The sequence below is a fragment of the Heterocephalus glaber genome, unplaced genomic scaffold, assembly GCF_053883595.1.
Source record: "Heterocephalus glaber isolate CG9 unplaced genomic scaffold, H.glaber_assembly_v1.0 deba00000347, whole genome shotgun sequence".
NCBI lineage: Eukaryota > Metazoa > Chordata > Mammalia > Rodentia > Bathyergidae > Heterocephalus > Heterocephalus glaber.
This window is the reverse complement of record NW_028258143.1, coordinates 64,457,026-64,475,225: the sequence shown is the minus strand read 5'-3', so window position 1 is coordinate 64,475,225 and position 18,200 is coordinate 64,457,026. Positions and strand designations below refer to the sequence as shown.

Below are 18,200 nucleotides of genomic sequence, written 5' to 3'. Positions count from 1 at the left end.
CTAGAGAAAGCATATTTTAAGGAACAATGGGAACCCGACATGTTGTTTATGGGGAAGCAGTGGTAGTGGGGCCTGAGGGATACTCCTGGAACAACTGTCTGTATTCCAGCCTTTCTAACCACAGCATGTAAAAATACCCTACCTACTACTACCAACAGCCATGACAGGGACTGTAACTGTTCCACACTTTGCAAATCACAAAACCTACATTCATCCAGCAGTAACTTACATGTATGGTCTAGTTACAATATCTATATTCAATAAATGATTTTATATCACTTTATCTTTCAAAATAAGCATACTTTTTATAATCAGGTAAAAGAACTTTAAAAACAATGATTAACCCATGATAATGTATTTAATAACAGAAGAATTATTATCCAGTTTTTACCTTTGTCATCACAAATACTTGATCTTTTAGTTATCATTGCATCTCTCTAAATGGCACAATAGGAAGGAGAAAAAACTTGCATGAGTAGCTATATTTCTGAAAAAGATTTTGCCTCTCATCAGTCAACCAACTGAATCCAGACTTTTTCCACACTTTATGCCTCAAATCTCTGATAAATGTTGTCAGGGCAAATATACATTATTAGCATCCCAGCATACCTTATATAGGATCCTAAATTTACTTTAAAACTGAGCTCAATATGTAGTAATGTACAAATGTACCCCTTTGCTAGTATTCTGCATTTTATTCAATGGTAATCTATTGAATGGATGGCTCTAAAAAGTCATTCAATTTGTCTCAGAGAAAGCCAACTCCACCCATTCATGTCTTAACAATTCAATATCATGTTTCTTGAGAACACTGCTTGAACTAACCAAAATTCATCGGTCCAGACTTATTTGTTGTAATAACATTTTGGGGTGTCTGTTGCTCCATTGGACAATAAGTCCTTGAGCAGAATGATTCTATCATTCACACTGCATTCCATGTGACCCAGTTTCCTTATTTTCCACCCTTCTGGCTTAGCTCAGTGCTTGTTAACAGTAGTTTAATAAATTCTAGCTACAGGTATTGTTATAGTTGCTAAATATTTGCTTGGATTAATTTCTTCTAAATTGCATAGTGTATTTCAAACATAGCTAACAATGTACTTTGCTGGAAAACAGAGTCTGTTTTTGTGAGTTAAACCTTTCAAATAGGTACCATGCTATCAAAAGAGACAGCTCTTGGAAGGGGAGAGAGAGAGAGAGGCAGAGAGAGAGGGAGAAATTTCAAAATCACTGCACAAAATTTGGAAACATAAAGCTTTACCTTTTGTTCTGCACCATTTTCTTGTACACCAGACTGATCAACAGCTGAAGTTAATTTTTTTGTAACAGTCTTTGAACTACTTTGACACTGAAAAACAGTATTTGCTGCAGGTTCTAAAAAGAAATGAAAGCAAAATCCTGTCATGTTTAAAATAACTACTGCAGGTATAATACACTGTCTTTATTTAAATTTAATTATTTAATCAACTTTGAAATATATAAAAAAACTGTGATGCCATCAGTGTAATCAAAATAACATTTTGACTATGGATAAGTGTTTTTTACCCTCCTTTGTGAGTCATCCATCTCCCTATTCCCATTGCCTGAGAATACTGCTCTGCATGTCTCACTCAAGTCTGCACTTCCTAGAATTTTACATGAACGGAGCCATATAACCATATGGGACTATTCTTCTCTATCATTTATTTTTCCTTCTGGCCTGCCTTCTTTCACTCAACACACTCTTACTGCACGCTTCAATAGTATTTTCTTTTAATTGCATGAATGTGTCATTTTAAAAAATCCACTCATCAACGAGTTGGACGTTTGGGTTGTTTCCAGGTTGGGCCTTTTATAAGTAAACTTCTATGCGTTTGATAAAAAAGTCTTAAGGGTACCTATTTTTCATTACAATTGGATAAACACCTGTAAAGAATTTCTGAATTCTATCCAAATATATGCTTGATTTTTAGAAAACCTCAAACCGTTTTCAAAACTGATCATCCTATTTTATATACCAGTCAGCAGTGTGTCAGAATTTGGTTCTTTAAAATTCTTGTCAATAACTAGTAAACAGAAGCAAGGAAATAATAATAATCAAAATAAAATACAAGAAATAGAAAAACAAGAGAAAAATGAAACCACAATCGAGCTAATAAGTATAGTAAAAATAATGTCATATTGATCATGAAAAAAAGCATATAAATCAGCAGAAGAGCTTACAGGTAAGTACTTCAAGGAATGATAAAGTCATATAACTAAAATCTGTGGCAATAAGTTTGAAAACATATATGCATGAGGCAGATTCTTTGAAGAACTCAAACTACCAATCCCTATACATGAGTAGATAATTTGAGAAGTCCTATATCTATTAAGGAAATTCAGTATGTCATTGTAACACTTTCCACAAAAAGGTTCCAGGATCAAATGACTTCATTCTTAAATTATATCAAATATCTAAGGAATAAATTCCACTAATTCTATACAGACTCTTTCAGAATACTGAAAAAGTGTGATTCCCAAATCATACTTTGAGATCAGGATCATTCTGATCCACAATATCATTTACCTAATAATATTACAAGAAAACCAAACCTTAAGCAATTTCCCCATAAGGAAGGAAAAAGAATTATCAACAAAAAATCAAATCCAACAATATATAATAAAGATCATGTCTGAGGAGTTTATCCTAGGATTTAAGCATTAGTTTACCACTCCAAATCAAAATACCTTATCAAATTACAGACAAAACAAAACAAATTTCATGTGACTATCTCCAAGGTACAGAAAAAAATTGAAGTTCAACACATACTCATTTTAAAACCTCTTACTGAATTAGGAATAGAAGGGAGTGGACATCTGTTAAAGGATATCTTCAGATACTTATAGGCAATATTCTCACTAATATTAATGACTTTTTCTTAAGTTTTAAAACAATATTAGGATGCACCCAACCACCACTTCTGTTCAGCATTCTATTAGATGTCCTACCTGGACAGAAAAGGAAATGACAATTAGACCTAAACAAAACCCCACAGGCTATTTGTTAGAAATTTAAATTTCTAAATTCTTTTGAGGAATTTAAAAAGCCCTAGAACAACCTAGAAAGTCATACTGGAAAAACAACAAAGACTGGATAACTCAAGCTGCTAGATTTTTTTTTTAAAGACTTATTATAAAGCTATCACAATAATAATGCTATAAGAATGAACAAGAACAAATACAACAGAAGATAATGTTTAGAAATAAACTAATTTATCTATGATCACTTTATTTCAAATTTGTCAACAAACTTAGTGGTGTTGAACCAACTGGATGTGTAACAGATAAGCTTGGTTCATCCTGTCTTTCCAGGTAGCAAGGAAACTATCAAAGATCACCAGAGTGGTATCATAAAGACTCTGGAGTTATCTCTAAGGGACTTCCACTTGGCAGAGTCGTCACAACTTTAACATTAATAAGAACAGTAACAGTGCTACTATACTGATAAGTGTCATGAATTTAAAAATTTAAATAACTTGATGTATTGCAACACATTGAATTTGTTTAAGTGTGTGAATTCCTCATAACATTAAAGAAAAGTAACAGCACATTATGGAGGAAGCTGTTGAAACAATTCATCATTGTGAAAACTGATGCATGATAGTAAAATATTTAGCACTTACTGTTTTTTTCAAAAACATTCACTACCACAAGATAAGAGCAAACCATGGGGGGGGGGGGGCTTTTCCTAAAAGTATTCTAGATAATCTAAGAAGAAGAAATGATAGAATTAAAATATTCCAACTTTGTTATCCTTAGATTTATTTATGAGTATACGTAGGGATCACAGAGAAAACCAGGTATAATATGCTTCTTAGAGGAGAGGTATACCGCCTCTATGACTCACTCTTGCTAAGACATTCAACATGAATACTTCTGGATCTAACTGGTACTTTATATAAAATAGAGAGGAAATAACAATACAGAACTAGACTATCGAGGTGGAATCAACAAGAGGGCAGTTTGTGAAGAACTCAACAGGATAATCAGGTCAATTTTCTTCTATAAACAAACCATCCCACCCCCAAAAAGAAGGGAGAGCCATGCATGGGAGAAGAACTTACAGATTAAAAGATACTAGAAAAATACCAATCCATTAATAAACTGATCACATGTATTCAAATATCAAAATATTTTGTCATATATAATACTACTGAAATGTTAAATAGTGTAAATATTTGGTGATATTATGGAACTATTAATTACTATGTTATGTAAGATGATAATGGTATTGTGGTTATGTATTTTAAAAATAATTCTTATCTTTTAGAGTTGCATGTTGACATACTGATGGATGAAATGATACTGTATGTGTGATGAACTTCAAAACAACATGGCATCAGATGGAAGTTAGAAGCACAGACCAAAGAAAATTGTCCATGAGTTAAAACTGGCCTAAAAGCAAGGAAGGCTTTACCAGGCTCTTCTGGTTTTTGTTTTGTTTTGTTTTGTTTTATATTTGAAATATCTGATAAGAAAGGCATAAAATACCATTAAGACTGTGGAAATTTTTGCCACAAATAAAAGATTAAAGTCTTTATCACATCAAAAAGAGCTCATCCAAATTAACCTCAAATAAAAAGTATCAAATGTACAGGCTGTAAAGAAAAAAGTTAAATTTATTGCACTGAAGTAAGAACTTCTGTAAAGATAGAATAGAAAGAAGTCCAAAGATAGAATAGAAAGAAGTCATAAATTATAAGATGAAATTTGCTATACCATATACATGAATATAGTAGGTTAGTATCTAACGTGACTAAAAGGTCTTCCAAGTCAATAAGAAAATCAACCTAGGAAGAAACTGGCTGAAAGATAAGAAATGGTAATTTTTCAGAAGAGTAGACATAACTCAGAATCCCTAAATAATCATTATTCATGTTTATAAAGTAATCTATACATACAAGAATGTTCAGTGCATCAAATTACCAAATTCTTTCACCTACAGAAAATGCAGATGTAGAAATTATAGTAAATTCACACAGTGTGATATGACTAACAGTGAAACGAATTGAAATTTCAAGCAACACATGGATACTCTGAAACAGTGCTGAGTGTAAAAAGCAAGTCACAGACTTAAAATATCACATCAATCATATTAAAATATTTTAATAATGGCATTTATATCTGCTATGGCTTGTGTTTAAATGTCCCCCCTAAAGCCTCATGCAGATAAAGTGGAGCTTTCTTTTTTAGAGGTTGCTGAATCTGGAGTTTGTGATCCTGGGGTTAAGGGCATCTGATTACTAAACCACTACAGCTGAGTGATTGGTTTGACCCTGCTCTAATCCCAGTAGTCTGGATGGGATAAAAAGGGCAGAAACATGCTGTTAAGGCCCCTTCTTGCTTTTGGTATCTTCTGGCACCATGAACTGTTGCCGTTCTGTCATGTGACACTCTGCTTGGAGCCAGCTGATTATGGACTGAAACCTCTACAAACTGTGAACTAAACAAACCCTTTCTCTCTAACTTTGGGTGTTGAGTATTTGGTCTCAGCAACAAGAAAAATTACTAGCACAATATCCATCTATAAATATGTCTATATAATAAAGTATATATTCTATTTTTAAAATATTTATGATATTCACCAAAATTATGTAGCAGTTCCCTTTGTCAGTGAGGAAATTGGCTTCAGGGAAATTTTTTAAAAGTTATCAATCTACAGTTTAAAGATTCACAGTGAAATTTAATGGAGGGAAGAAAGACACACAGATGTCCACACCTAGACATATCAGAAACTGGAAAATTAACATCCACTCCTAAAATCAAAAATAACCAGAAAAACAACACATTTCTTATTGAGAAAATACAATTAAAATATTGCAGCTACCTCATCAGAATCATGAACACACTGAAATGAAGTAACATTTATAAAGATCTAGAAACAAAGTAACTGTCAATTTCCAAGTCTATTAATAAAAAAAAAAGACATTCTCAAAAGAAAGAAAACTAAGATAATTCAGTGCCAGAAAGTCTTTTCTAAAAAAGATATCAAAGGAAGTTCTAAAGATTAAAAGAAGATAATAACAGAAAGACACCTGGAAGCCCAGAAGTTAAGCAAAAAGCAAAATAACAATTACTGTAGCAAATACAACACTTTCCTTCACCTATTGAGTTATCTAAATATATATTTGATGATCTGAAATAAAATAAATTACATTGATTAGAGGTTTGATGAATATAGATATAATACATAAAACAATTATAAAGGGGAAAGGAGTAATGGGAAACTTGTAATAGTGAGGTTAGTATATTCTATTTAAAATAGTAAAATGTTTACTTATAGTTGGTTATGAAGAACTAATTAATTGTGTAATATAGAAAAAATACTATTAAAACTATCCACAGAGAGGAAATACAATAATAGGCTACTTCAAAGAAAATTTTAAAAATTATAATAGTATCAAAATGAAGTACTCAGGTAAAAATACACCACAATATATTTAGGATCTGTATGCTGCCGAATGCCACAAAGCACTTCGAAAAGAAATTAAGGACGGCTTAAATAAATCAAAAGGTATTCCATGTTTATGTCTGCAAGACTTTGTATAATAAAGGTGTCATTTCTCTTTAAATTGATTTAAACAAGTACATTTAATGTACTTCATTAAAAATCATAGCATGATTTTACAGTTGTAGTTTTGCTAATTATAAACATTTTTGTAGAACAGCAAGTGAGTCAAAATAGTTAAAGCAATTTTGAAGCAGGAAAATTTGCTGTAAACATACTATTCTTTGCAAATATAGACAGGTATCCTTCCTCAGATAAAGACTGACATGGTTGTACAATTCCTTTGTAATGGGGCTATTTCTCCACACTGTGCTAATGAAGTGTAGAAGTCCAGTCTCTGGACAACTGTCATGGTGGCTCAGAAGCCTGGCAGGGCTGAAGCAGTATTTCCCATCTATGATCATCCCCTCAGATACCACCCAGTTCTCTGATAGCACGTTGCTCAGTCTGGGTTGCATAAAGCACTGTGTTTTCAGTGAATGACTTTGGCTGAGATAATTTTGCTTTAGAAGCAAAGAATTTAATTTTATCATATATGTTCACTAGATATGGGGCTGATGTTGTCATAGCTGTGTGTGTTTTAGTAATTCTTCCATGTTTAGTAAATAAAACAAAACAGAGCAACAACAAAAAAAGCCCAATCATTTGGACTTTGGGACCATGAATCTTAAGAGTGAATTAAGTGTTTACTCATAGTTGGTTATGAAGAACTAATTAACAATGTAGTCTAGAAAAATTGCTATTAAAAACTATACACTGAGAGGAAATACAGTAACAGGCTGCTGCAAGGCAAAGTTTAGAAATGACAAAAGCATCCAAAGTGGTCCTGAAGGGAAGAGCACTCAGGAGTCAGGGCTGTTTCTGTCCAGGCTGCTGTTTGGATGAAATTAAGCAAATTGCATATGCAGAAAGGAACAAATTTGTACTTTATTTTCTTTAGGCTTTCACTGACAAGGATAAGGATACTTATATTGACACATTGATTTTAAGTTTTAAATGTAATAGTGGGAGAAAAGTCGTACTGTTTGATTTTTAATATCATTTTATGATGTATTTATTAGGAGATACTTATTCTGTTATGTGGACTCACTGTCTAATCTAATATATCTAATGGCAAATATCAACTGACATAGGTAAGAAATGTGACAAGTGACATTTCAATAAGGCTGATGGTGGTTTTGGAGTTAATGCACTTAATTTCTGAGCCACTTAAGAGTTTTCTGAAATAATTTTAAGCATTAAAAATATTTTATAATTAGGTATTCTATATTGCAAATATATTTATAATAAACCTTTCATCTAATTTTTTTTTGAGAAAAGGTCTCACTATGTAGTGCAGGCTGGCCTTGAACTCACAAAGTAGCCCAGGCTGGCCTAGAGCTCAGGGTGATACTCCTGCCTCAGCCTTGTGAGTGCTGGGATTACAAGCATGTGCCATTCGCCTCCCAGCCCTGGGCCTAATTTTTCTAATCATAGTGCAATGGAAAATTCAAAACACTAAATCTGTTATCAAGTGATTAAATTCTGAAACCAAGAGCTACTATAAAGTCGTCGATGCCCATCACTCTAAGTCAGTCATTTTCCAAAAAGAGGAGAGAATTTCTGTGCACTAAAGACCATCACCAAACTCAGACTTTCCCCAAATTTGTATTCTTATCACTTAGTAGTTTTGTTCCTTCATGCAGTTACCTTCATGTGCTTTGTGGTCATCAGTAGAATGCAGTAATTTTCTATCATCTTGATTCTTCTTTTTCTTCTTTGCAGAAGCTTAAAGAAATGAAATAAACATTTATGTTTTTAATAAATGCTCGGAGGAGGTGATCCCTTTGCTGACCTGTATGTGAAAGTGTGGGAAACACAGTAGATGAAGAGACATGAAATGAGGATGAAGAATCACTCCTCCAATATCTCCCTCAAGGTCAAAGATATACATGGAAGGGCAGAGTTCTCTTCTGTGAGGTAGGTAACTATGCACTGGAATGTACTGTGGAAGCCTGTGAACTGTGGGTGTGTGTACCAGCTCAGGCATGGGGCCGAAGAGCCACCAGCCCACAGCGCCTACTGCAATTCTTGGATTAGCATCAAGGTGTGGCATAAGCAAATATATACAATAATACAATACAGGATACCATGGGCGGTTAACATATAACTCCTTCCTTTCTGACAGAGGAAATTATAGTTTCTTTTTGACTATTGGGTAGGCAGCATCCTCATTGCATGTGTGCTCAGCGGGCCTGCATTAGAGACATAAAATGTGAGAGTTATAGGCATGTCCTCCTCCCTGCACTGCAGCACTCTTCTGCTCTACTTTCCTCTCTCCTTCTCTGTCTCTCTACAACTTTTCTGCTTGGTGGAAGATGAGCTTATTAGAGTGGAAAAATTGAATTCTATTTGTGAAATAATTATTCTTGTATTAATTCAAGCATATAAAATTTTAAATATATTTCTACTTCAAAAGATTTGAGGTAACAGATGTTTATGATAGTTACTGGACATTCTTTTCTCATTACATGAAAATCTTGACAAAAATGTTGGGATGTGTGTAGTTACTGGAATCTGAAGCATCACTTCAGGTAATGTTATCACTGCCCCCAAGAATAAGCAGACTGAAATAATCCATTTGGAGAACCTATATAGTGTGTGTTTGTATACACAATTTATGCATATATGTATATAGTGTATATATAGTGTTTATATTTGTGTACATATTGTATATATCAATATATAGCTCTAAAAGGTGAGAGTGATTTAAACCAGTGGGAAGTATGTAATGCTACAGATGACTAAAGAAACTCAAAGCAGAGGGCTTTTCCAGTTATGGCTATCAAGAAAGACTTCATGGAGCAGGATTTAACCAACAGTAGGATTTTGACAGGTAGAGACAGGGAGCAGATTGTTCTAGGCTGAGAACACTGGATAAAGGAAGCCAGAGAAGTGGGAAATGTCAACTGTGTTTTTGGAACAGTCAGTTCTCTCCTCTGATGAGAACAATGACATGAATGAAGTGCTCACTGTATGCTAAAATACTGGGACTCTATCTTGGTTGTTTGGGGTATTACCTTTGTTTTTAGAAGAGGAAATGTTAACTGATTGGTTAAATCACTTACCTAAATCATTTGCATAGCTATGAAATGATAAAGCAGGAGTTAGACTTCAGCAATCTAGCTCCAGAGCCTGCTCATGACAACCCAGGTCTTCAATGATGTAGTGAAATAAAATTGATAAGGTAGGATGGGATTGCACTCGATATGGTGATGTATGCTTCCTTTAATAGACAGCAGATGTGGGGGCCAGGAAAAGAGATCATCAGAATAGTTTTAAGTGTAATTGGTGGTCTGGACAGTACACAAAATAGATTTGAGGTAGATAAAAATAAGAGTAAACAAACTGGTTAGTAATTTACTAGGGTGACGGGGGACTGTGACAAAGAAATATGGTATTTCCTAATACTATGAAGTATAGATAGTTAAAAACAGTGTACTGTCTTATGTTCTGGTCATCCAATTTTAACTAATATTGAGGTGAAAAACTCACTATACTTTTATAGTGTTAAAAATAAAATGAACAAGTTCTTCTTACTTCCCAGTAATAGAAAATGTACTAATAATAAAGGAAGAAAAAATAATAGGAAATAAAGTCGACAGAGGGTTGGGCATAGCAAAGTCATGGTGCTATTCCTTTCTCTTAAACTTTCTTCATATTTTTTTATTTTTTTATTCTCTCTTTTTCCTCTTCATTATATCATTTTATCCTTCCTTTTCCTGATTCTGTCTATTTTTACTTATTGGCAATAGGGGAGAACACCATGTTGACAAAGCAATTTAATCTTACAAGTTTTATGGTTTCTGTAGTGAAAGCAGCATTATTTTAAGTGTAGGGAGGCTGCAGTATAAGACAACCTGTCTGTTACATCCCTTGGCAGGGTTGTTTTGGCTTGTTACCATTTTTACACATGGCCTCCTTTGCAGTTTGAACTTTAACACGGAAGTGATTAGATGACGGCCTGGTTCCAAGTGTGTAGCAAGGAAGAGCACAGAATAAATACACAAGGATTTTTCTGTACATAAGCATTTCCTACTTAGTAGCATCCTTTTCTAAAGTTCTTACATTCAAAATACGCACCATCTTGTCCACTGCATTCAAATGCATTTTTATCCCCATCTTCTTTAAAGCCAGTTTCTTGAATTTTTTGTAAATGATAAGTCATTTTTTTCTCTAGCAGGGCTCGTTTCTAAAATATTAAAGACAACTATTGGTTAGTACCAATTTGCCATTTATAAATGCAAGACAAATATTTAAAATATGGTAGTACATTGGAAATCAGCTGTCATCACTCTCGCTTTGTAACTTGTGAGTTCACACTAATTACAAAAATGAGAGGGTGGTAAGAGTTGAATTTCCATTTGTGATCAAACATAAAACTGTATTTTTTTGTGGGTTATTTTCTGTTCTTGCTGAGACCAAGTCTGCTACATAGTCCAGGCTGGCCCTGAGCTCACCATGTTGGCTCAGCCTCTGAGTGCTGAGATTACAGGCTGTACCAACATGCCTGGCAAACAAGAAGAGTAAATTTATCATTTAAATGCAGTTAACATCACTGCATATTTCTGAGGAACTGCAGAGTTTCTGATCAGATAGGATCTCTTGCACGCAACTGTCCTGTTACCATTAAGTAATCTCCCAATCACCTTTAACTAAAAGGTCTTGAAAGCTTAACCAAGTCACTTAAGCCTCCATAGATAAACACAATACATGAAATGTGACTTCCCTTTGTGAATCTATGTGCCAGTATTGAACGTGGATACAACAAAAAAGAGATAGCTATGCAGATCTTTGTAGGGTTTTGAAGTATTCAACAAGAAAATGAATCTGCACAGGATTTCCTAATGAAGAATCAGACAACAGAATTTGGCATCTACCTAAAGATAGGACTCATGTCTATTCTCAGAGTCACACTGAGTAGAAGCCCAAGATGAGTCTTGCCTCAATAATAAGGAATAATAAGTCCCAGATGAAACATGACTCTGGTTCCATTTTTAAAAACCTTTTAAAATATGTATAATAAACTATTTCCAAATAAATTACATGCATCCCCGATAAAAACTAATGAATATTTATAAGAATATAAAAATATCCAATACACAAAATACAACTTACAATATCTGGCATACAAAGAATACCAGGCATGCAGAGAAGCACAGTAAAATGACCCGCACAAAGAAATAAATCAATCAAATAAAATCAACACCAAAGTGACACAAATATTATAAGGAATAGTAATATGGTCAATATAACTCCATTCTGTATGTTTACAAATAAAATTAAAAGTGTGGTAGATATAAAAAGAACCAAAATGAAGTTTTAGCATATGAAATAATTAGTGAAAAATATAAGTAATGGAAGAGGAGATACTACAGGGGAGGATAATGTGAATTTATTAGAAAGCTAGAAGGAAAAAAAATGAAGACTTTCAGAGAGATGTAAGGCCACTTCTAGTAGCCTGATACCTGCAAAGAGGAGAGAAAATATAAAATATAAAATATTCCAAAGTTGATGAGAATAATAAATTCACAGCTTCTGGTAGCCCCAAATACCAAAGAACAGAATAAAATGCCACCAAGATATATTTAATCAAATTTCTTAAAACCATCAAGACAGAAAAAAATTAAAAGTTGCTGGGATGGGGTCATATGTAAGAGAGGGGAAAAGAAAGTTAAGGACTGAAGACTTTTTTTTGAAAACAGAAAACACAGCTGAAAAGTATATTTAAAGTTTTAAAAGAAAATAAGTGGATGGAAAATTCCACACCCAGCTGATACTAACCACTATATATTAACCAATATATACTCAGAAAATCTTCCAAACATAAATGCAAAATACCTTTTAAGATGCTCAAAAGCTAATTGCACCAAAACAAACATTAAAGAAAGCCCTTCAGAAAGAAGAAATAAATGACACCAGAAGGAAAAACATGTAAAAAGTAATGAAGAACATCAAAAGTGGTAAATTCATAGCCAAATATATGACTTGTTATTTAAATCATATTAATACATAAATGTTTAAACAAAAATGTCAATGTGTGGTGGAATTTATACTCTCTATAAAAGTGAAATGCATGACAAAGACGGCATAAAAACCAGTGGGGGAGTCAAAGTGTAATATTATATTGTTCTTATACTATACATAGAGTTGTATAATAGCACTTTAAGTAAGATCTACTGTAATAAGCTAAACATGAGAATATGCTATTATCCCTAAATCAACCACTAAACCACAAAACAAGGGGGCAAAGCTAATAATTCAGCAAAATAAAAAGGAATATTAACAAATCCAAAGAAAATGAAGAAGAGAACAAGGAAAGGACAAAGAAAACAAATACTGAGATAACAGATTAATACTAAGTAATAATCATATTAAATGTAAATGATCTAAACACTTCAAATAAATGCAATGGTTTTAATACTGAAAAATAAAAAAGCAAAATCCTTCTGTATGAAAACTGCAAAAAAGAAACTGAAAATAAAGATCAAATAGAATTTTAAAAGTTAAAGGAAAATGTTATACATGCTAACATTAATCAAAACAAAGCTGTAGTCACATTATTAATTTTATATAAGGTAAGATACAGCAAAGAACATTTTGTTGGGAAAAAAAGGATATTTTTGTAACGATAAAAAGAAAAAAAACAGTCACTCATACTCAGAAGAATCCTAATGTACCTAATGACTAACCTTCAAAGATGTAAAACAAAAACTGATAGAACTACCAGAAGAAATAGACAAATCAAAAAATACAGCCATGGATTCCAACAATTCTTTCAATAGGTGAGAAAGAAGTAAATAGAATGTGAGCTATGATTCAGAAGAATTGAACTTGATAGCTGGAGCACAATACAAAATACTCAACCAAAAACAGTAGAATACAATTTTTTTTTTCAAGTAAGCATTGTATCTGAAGAAGAATGACAAAAAGGTCATTTTTTATAGTAAAAGAGGCTCATTTAAAAAGATACAAGAAATAAAAGTATGTTCTGACCCCAAGAAAATTAACTTCAAAATCAGTAACAGAAAGATCTTTAATTTGTCTAAGAAAAATAGGCAAATTAAAAATATTTTAATTGACTAAAAGTATAGCATATCAAAATTTGTGAGATCTTGATGAACCAACAGAGAAAAACACAGTATAAATTTCTCTATTGAAAAAGAAAAGTCTCAAATTAATGAGTTCCATTCGGAGATAAAAAGCTTATTAAAAACAAAATCGTATGCAAAAAGAATAGAAAACAATGAAGAAAAAAAAGAAAAAAACTAAAGTGTTTAAGAATAAACTAAATAGTTTAAAACTAATAGTTTAAAAACTAAAAAGAAAATAAAACAGTTTTAGCCAATGCTGGTGAAGAAAAACAAGTTATAAATTATTGATGTTAATAATAAGAGAATATGTCATCATTAGAGTCACTATATCCTCAAAGGATAAAAAAGGAATATTAGGAACTCTTTGCGCATAGGTATGGAATTTACATGAAATAGAAAAAGGTCCCTAAAATACATAAACTATCAAAGGTCTTTTAAAAGTAAACAATATTCCAAATAGACTCATATTAAGGAAACTGAGGTTAAAAACCTTCACATAAAGAAAATTCTAGACCCAAATGACTTCACTGATAAAAATTTAAGAAATAAAAATACCAACTGTAAACGAACACTTCTAGAAATCTGAACAGGGAATACAAACTTGCATGAAGACACCATTATCCTGATTCCAAAAGGAGACAAGGACATTACAATAGAAGAGAATCACACACTAACATCTCCTTTACAAAATTCTAAACAAATTTTTGACAAATTCAATACAATTTTGGGTATATACAATATTGCCAGATTATCATATATATATATATATATTAATTCCTGATATCATTTCTCAGAAAACTAAAAATAGAGAATTTCATCATCCTGATTGATGAAAGGCATCTGTGAAAAATTCAGTTAACCTTAGCAGAGATGTTTATAAACTTAATGCTTTCCCTTGAGGTCAGTGACAAGACAAAGATAACAATCCTTTTATCCAATGTTATACTAGAGATTTCAATCCTGTAAGAAAAACAAAACATATTCATAGTGATAGATAACAAGATAATCAATGTAGAATATCAATTTCCATGTAAAAAATAAACACTGGAACTAACTGATTTTAACAGTGTAAGAGGTATTATAAATAAATATATATATATATATCAGTTACTTTTCCATATACTAGTATCAAGTAATCAAAAATTGAAAATAAAAATACAGAGTACAGTAGCATAAAAATTATGAAATCCCTAGAGATGTATCTGCCAAACATATACATTGAGATATGCATTGAGGACTACATTGCATCGGTAAGAGCAATTAAGAAAACCTGAATAAATGGACAGATATATCTGGTTCAGGAGATAAGACTCAATATCATCAAGATGTCATTTGTGCCCAATATGATCTACAAAGTTAACACAAGTTCAGTGATTTCAGCAAGATTTTTTGATAAAAAGTTGATAAATGAACTCTAAAATATATATGAAAATGTGAAGAACTTAGATTAGCCAAAACAACTGAAGAAGAAGAAACCTGTAAGGCTAACATGACTAATTTGACAAATTACTAAAGGAACAATAATCAAGAAAAAGTAACAGGTAATAGGTCAAAGAATAGGAAAGAACTCAAAAGTCAACTCACAAATTCTTTTTGACAAACATGTTAAATGAAAAATTCAGAACTTTTGATAACTGCAATATATGCACATAATCTGAGGTGATAGTTACACATGATACTAAATATGAAATAAGACATAGAAATATTAAAACAATACAAATGAATTGAAGATCTTTTATATGAAAACAAGATTCAGAAAAAACAATTCTAGGATAACCCCACTGGACATGTGAGTGCTTCAAATAACTCCGCTGTTACCGTGTTGAGGCAGCCCAAGCTGTGATAACCATGTCTACAATAAGGGGCCACATCTAAGGGTACCCCATCCCGGGCCAAACGTCTCTCTATCATCTATTGCATAGTCTCCACTAACACTGAAAGGACTTCTTGAATAGCAATTGACATCAGGCAGAAAGTGAGGTGGAATCTGTAACACTGTATGGCTCTAACAAAACAGACACTCCCAGAGATACCTGGGAGCAAAACAACTTTGGAGGCTCTTGCACTAGAAAAAAATGAATGCTAGAAAACAATTACACTAAGTTAGAATCAACTGGGTCTGCCTCATGAGAAGTGAGACTCTCGTAATACTAAAGGTACATGTAACAGAATGAAAGACAAATGCACATACTAAATTTCCAGTGCTTAAAAACATTTTATATTGTATGTTCCAGCACAAATAAAACTATGTCAATCTCACACTTACACCTAGTTTGTCAAGAACAAACTAACTAAATTGCTATTTAGAATTTTAAATCATCGGGGTTTTTTTTGTCATGGAACATTGTTAACGGTATTTTATTAAGAAAAGGCAGTCTACAAAGCAATCTGTATGTATTATAGCTTTTATTTAATTATTGGAATAAATATTCTTAGAAACATTATTCATGAATGTGTGTATTAAAATGTTAGTAAGGTAATGGTGGGATTACAGTTTTTCTTATTCTGATTTATTCTTTAAATCACAAAATAGTATATATCTTTAAACAGTATATATCTTTAAAAGTGTCCAAAACAGGCTTAAAAACATTACTTCATTGGAATAAAATAACTTTTACCAAAAATTTCTGATTCTAAGAAAAAAATTATTAATTTTCATAAGAATTACAAGCACAACATATGGTGTAAAGATATAGCCAAAAGGAGTTACATCAAACAATAAGTACTTTTTACTTAGAAAGTAAAATAGAAAGACACAGCACTCAAAATACAGCAACCATTCATGGGTCAGCGCCTACACTCTCAGGACTAGCCAGAACTTCAGAGTCAGCCGGGGCGACCCAGTGAGACACCATGTTTAAAAGAGTAGTGTTTTAGTTTTGTAAAATGCATACCATTTAGGATAACTAGTGCATATCCATCATGCAAAGTGATTTTTACTTTGAAAACTGAATGAGCAAAGCCTTCTCTTCAAATAGGCCAATGGAGGGGTTAAAGCTCACTCTACCTTTTTGTCCCTCTCTTCTCTGCATTTTTGCCTTTGGTGTTCTACCTTCTGTTTTCTTTTAACTTCTTCTGGGATCTTTGTCAGAAAAAAACTCTCTTTTGTCTGCCATTCCTGCAGAGCAGTGTTATTACACTCAGTGTACGTCCCTTACCCCATGACACCTTTGTTTTCCTTAACAGAAATCTGGTCAGGTATAATGAAAGTCATACATTTGTTTTAGAATGGGCTTCACTCACTATACTCCTAATGGGAAAGCAGTATGATTATTTTTACTAAAACTCAATTTTTAAAAATTTTCCTCTCCAAGTTGAGGGTTTAGAGGGTACTTAAATAAGGCCCAGTGACTTCTCACACTGCTCTTGTTAAAAGAAGTTGACACACATAATTTACGGTGTTTGCCTCATTATTTTATGGAATAACGTACATCTGTGAAGAAAGTGTAATGGGTATAAATTATTTAGAATGAAATGACTTCAGTCTGACAGGGAAATGATCTACAAGTGGAAAAAGTTATCAGAAAATTTCCATGTTTTAAATATGCTACCTCTCACCTCTTCAATTTTTCTGTGAGGCAGCAGTTTTCTCCTCGCGTGTTCCCGCTGTCTTCTCTCCTCCCTGTCCATCCGGAGGAGGCGCTGCTCTTCTGCTGCACGCTAGGGTTTTTCTAACCCCTTACTGATCTTATCCAAATATGTGAGGAAGAGTGAAAATGTCGCTGAAGCTGAGTCAGCTGTTTCCCTCACTCTAGTGCCACCCTTTCTCATATTCTGAAACTCTCTTTTCCTGCTTTTCAGTTTTTGAACTACAGGCAGTTTTTCTGTTGGTCCTGCTCCTGGATCTTCCAGGCACCCTGACTCACTGTGTTACACATTTTAAAGTCTTCCTATTATATGCAATATGAGCTACGGAGGCAATGATGAAACGTGGCGCAAACCAATCGAAAGCATTTTGTACAGTAAGTATTCATGGCTCAGTAGGTTTAGAAATACTGATTTGCAGACAAAGCTGATGCAACTGAAGCAGTGACTTTAAATATAATAAAGCACAGTACTCTTGAATTTTCTAGAAACAAATTGGAGACTAGTTTCCTTGAAATATACAAGTCTTTGCACAAATCTCCTGTCTAGTGTTTGGGCCTCTGGTACATCAATACATCATAAGGCACCAGTACTAAATGAAATGATAAAATGCAAGTCTGATAGTGGGTCACAGTCTCTCACTCCTAGTAAGAAAAAAGAACGTAACATTCTCACACATCCTAAGAGATGGACTTGACAAGCAGTATTAATGACTGGATGCCCACTGGGTGATATCTGAGTGAACTTAAGGGTCTTTTTAGAGACACCACATGCTAATATTTACACCAGATACAACAAACTTCTGTTTCGGCTTTGAACTAATTTCTTCAAATTGAATGCCATCAGTCCTTAAAGATGGATCACAAAAAGTTTCTACTATTTGATACATGTGCTAAAATTATTTTCTTTCTCTCACCTCTTTGTAGAATTTTAAATCTGGTGTACCCTTCAGT

At 33.1% G+C, this 18,200-nt stretch overlaps 1 protein-coding gene across 1 annotated transcript in view; it reads right to left on the bottom strand.

The window, feature by feature from the left end:
- LOC101725840 (fibrous sheath-interacting protein 2-like) overlaps positions 1-18,200 on the bottom strand; it is a 75,051-nt gene that overhangs the window by 41,897 nt on the left and 14,954 nt on the right. The window contains 6 exon segments of the mRNA XM_087197485.1: positions 392-437; positions 1,262-1,374; positions 8,219-8,296; positions 10,652-10,760; positions 16,670-16,780; positions 17,221-17,362. Coding sequence (XP_087053611.1) covers positions 392-437; positions 1,262-1,374; positions 8,219-8,296; positions 10,652-10,760; positions 16,670-16,780; positions 17,221-17,362 — 599 coding nt within the window.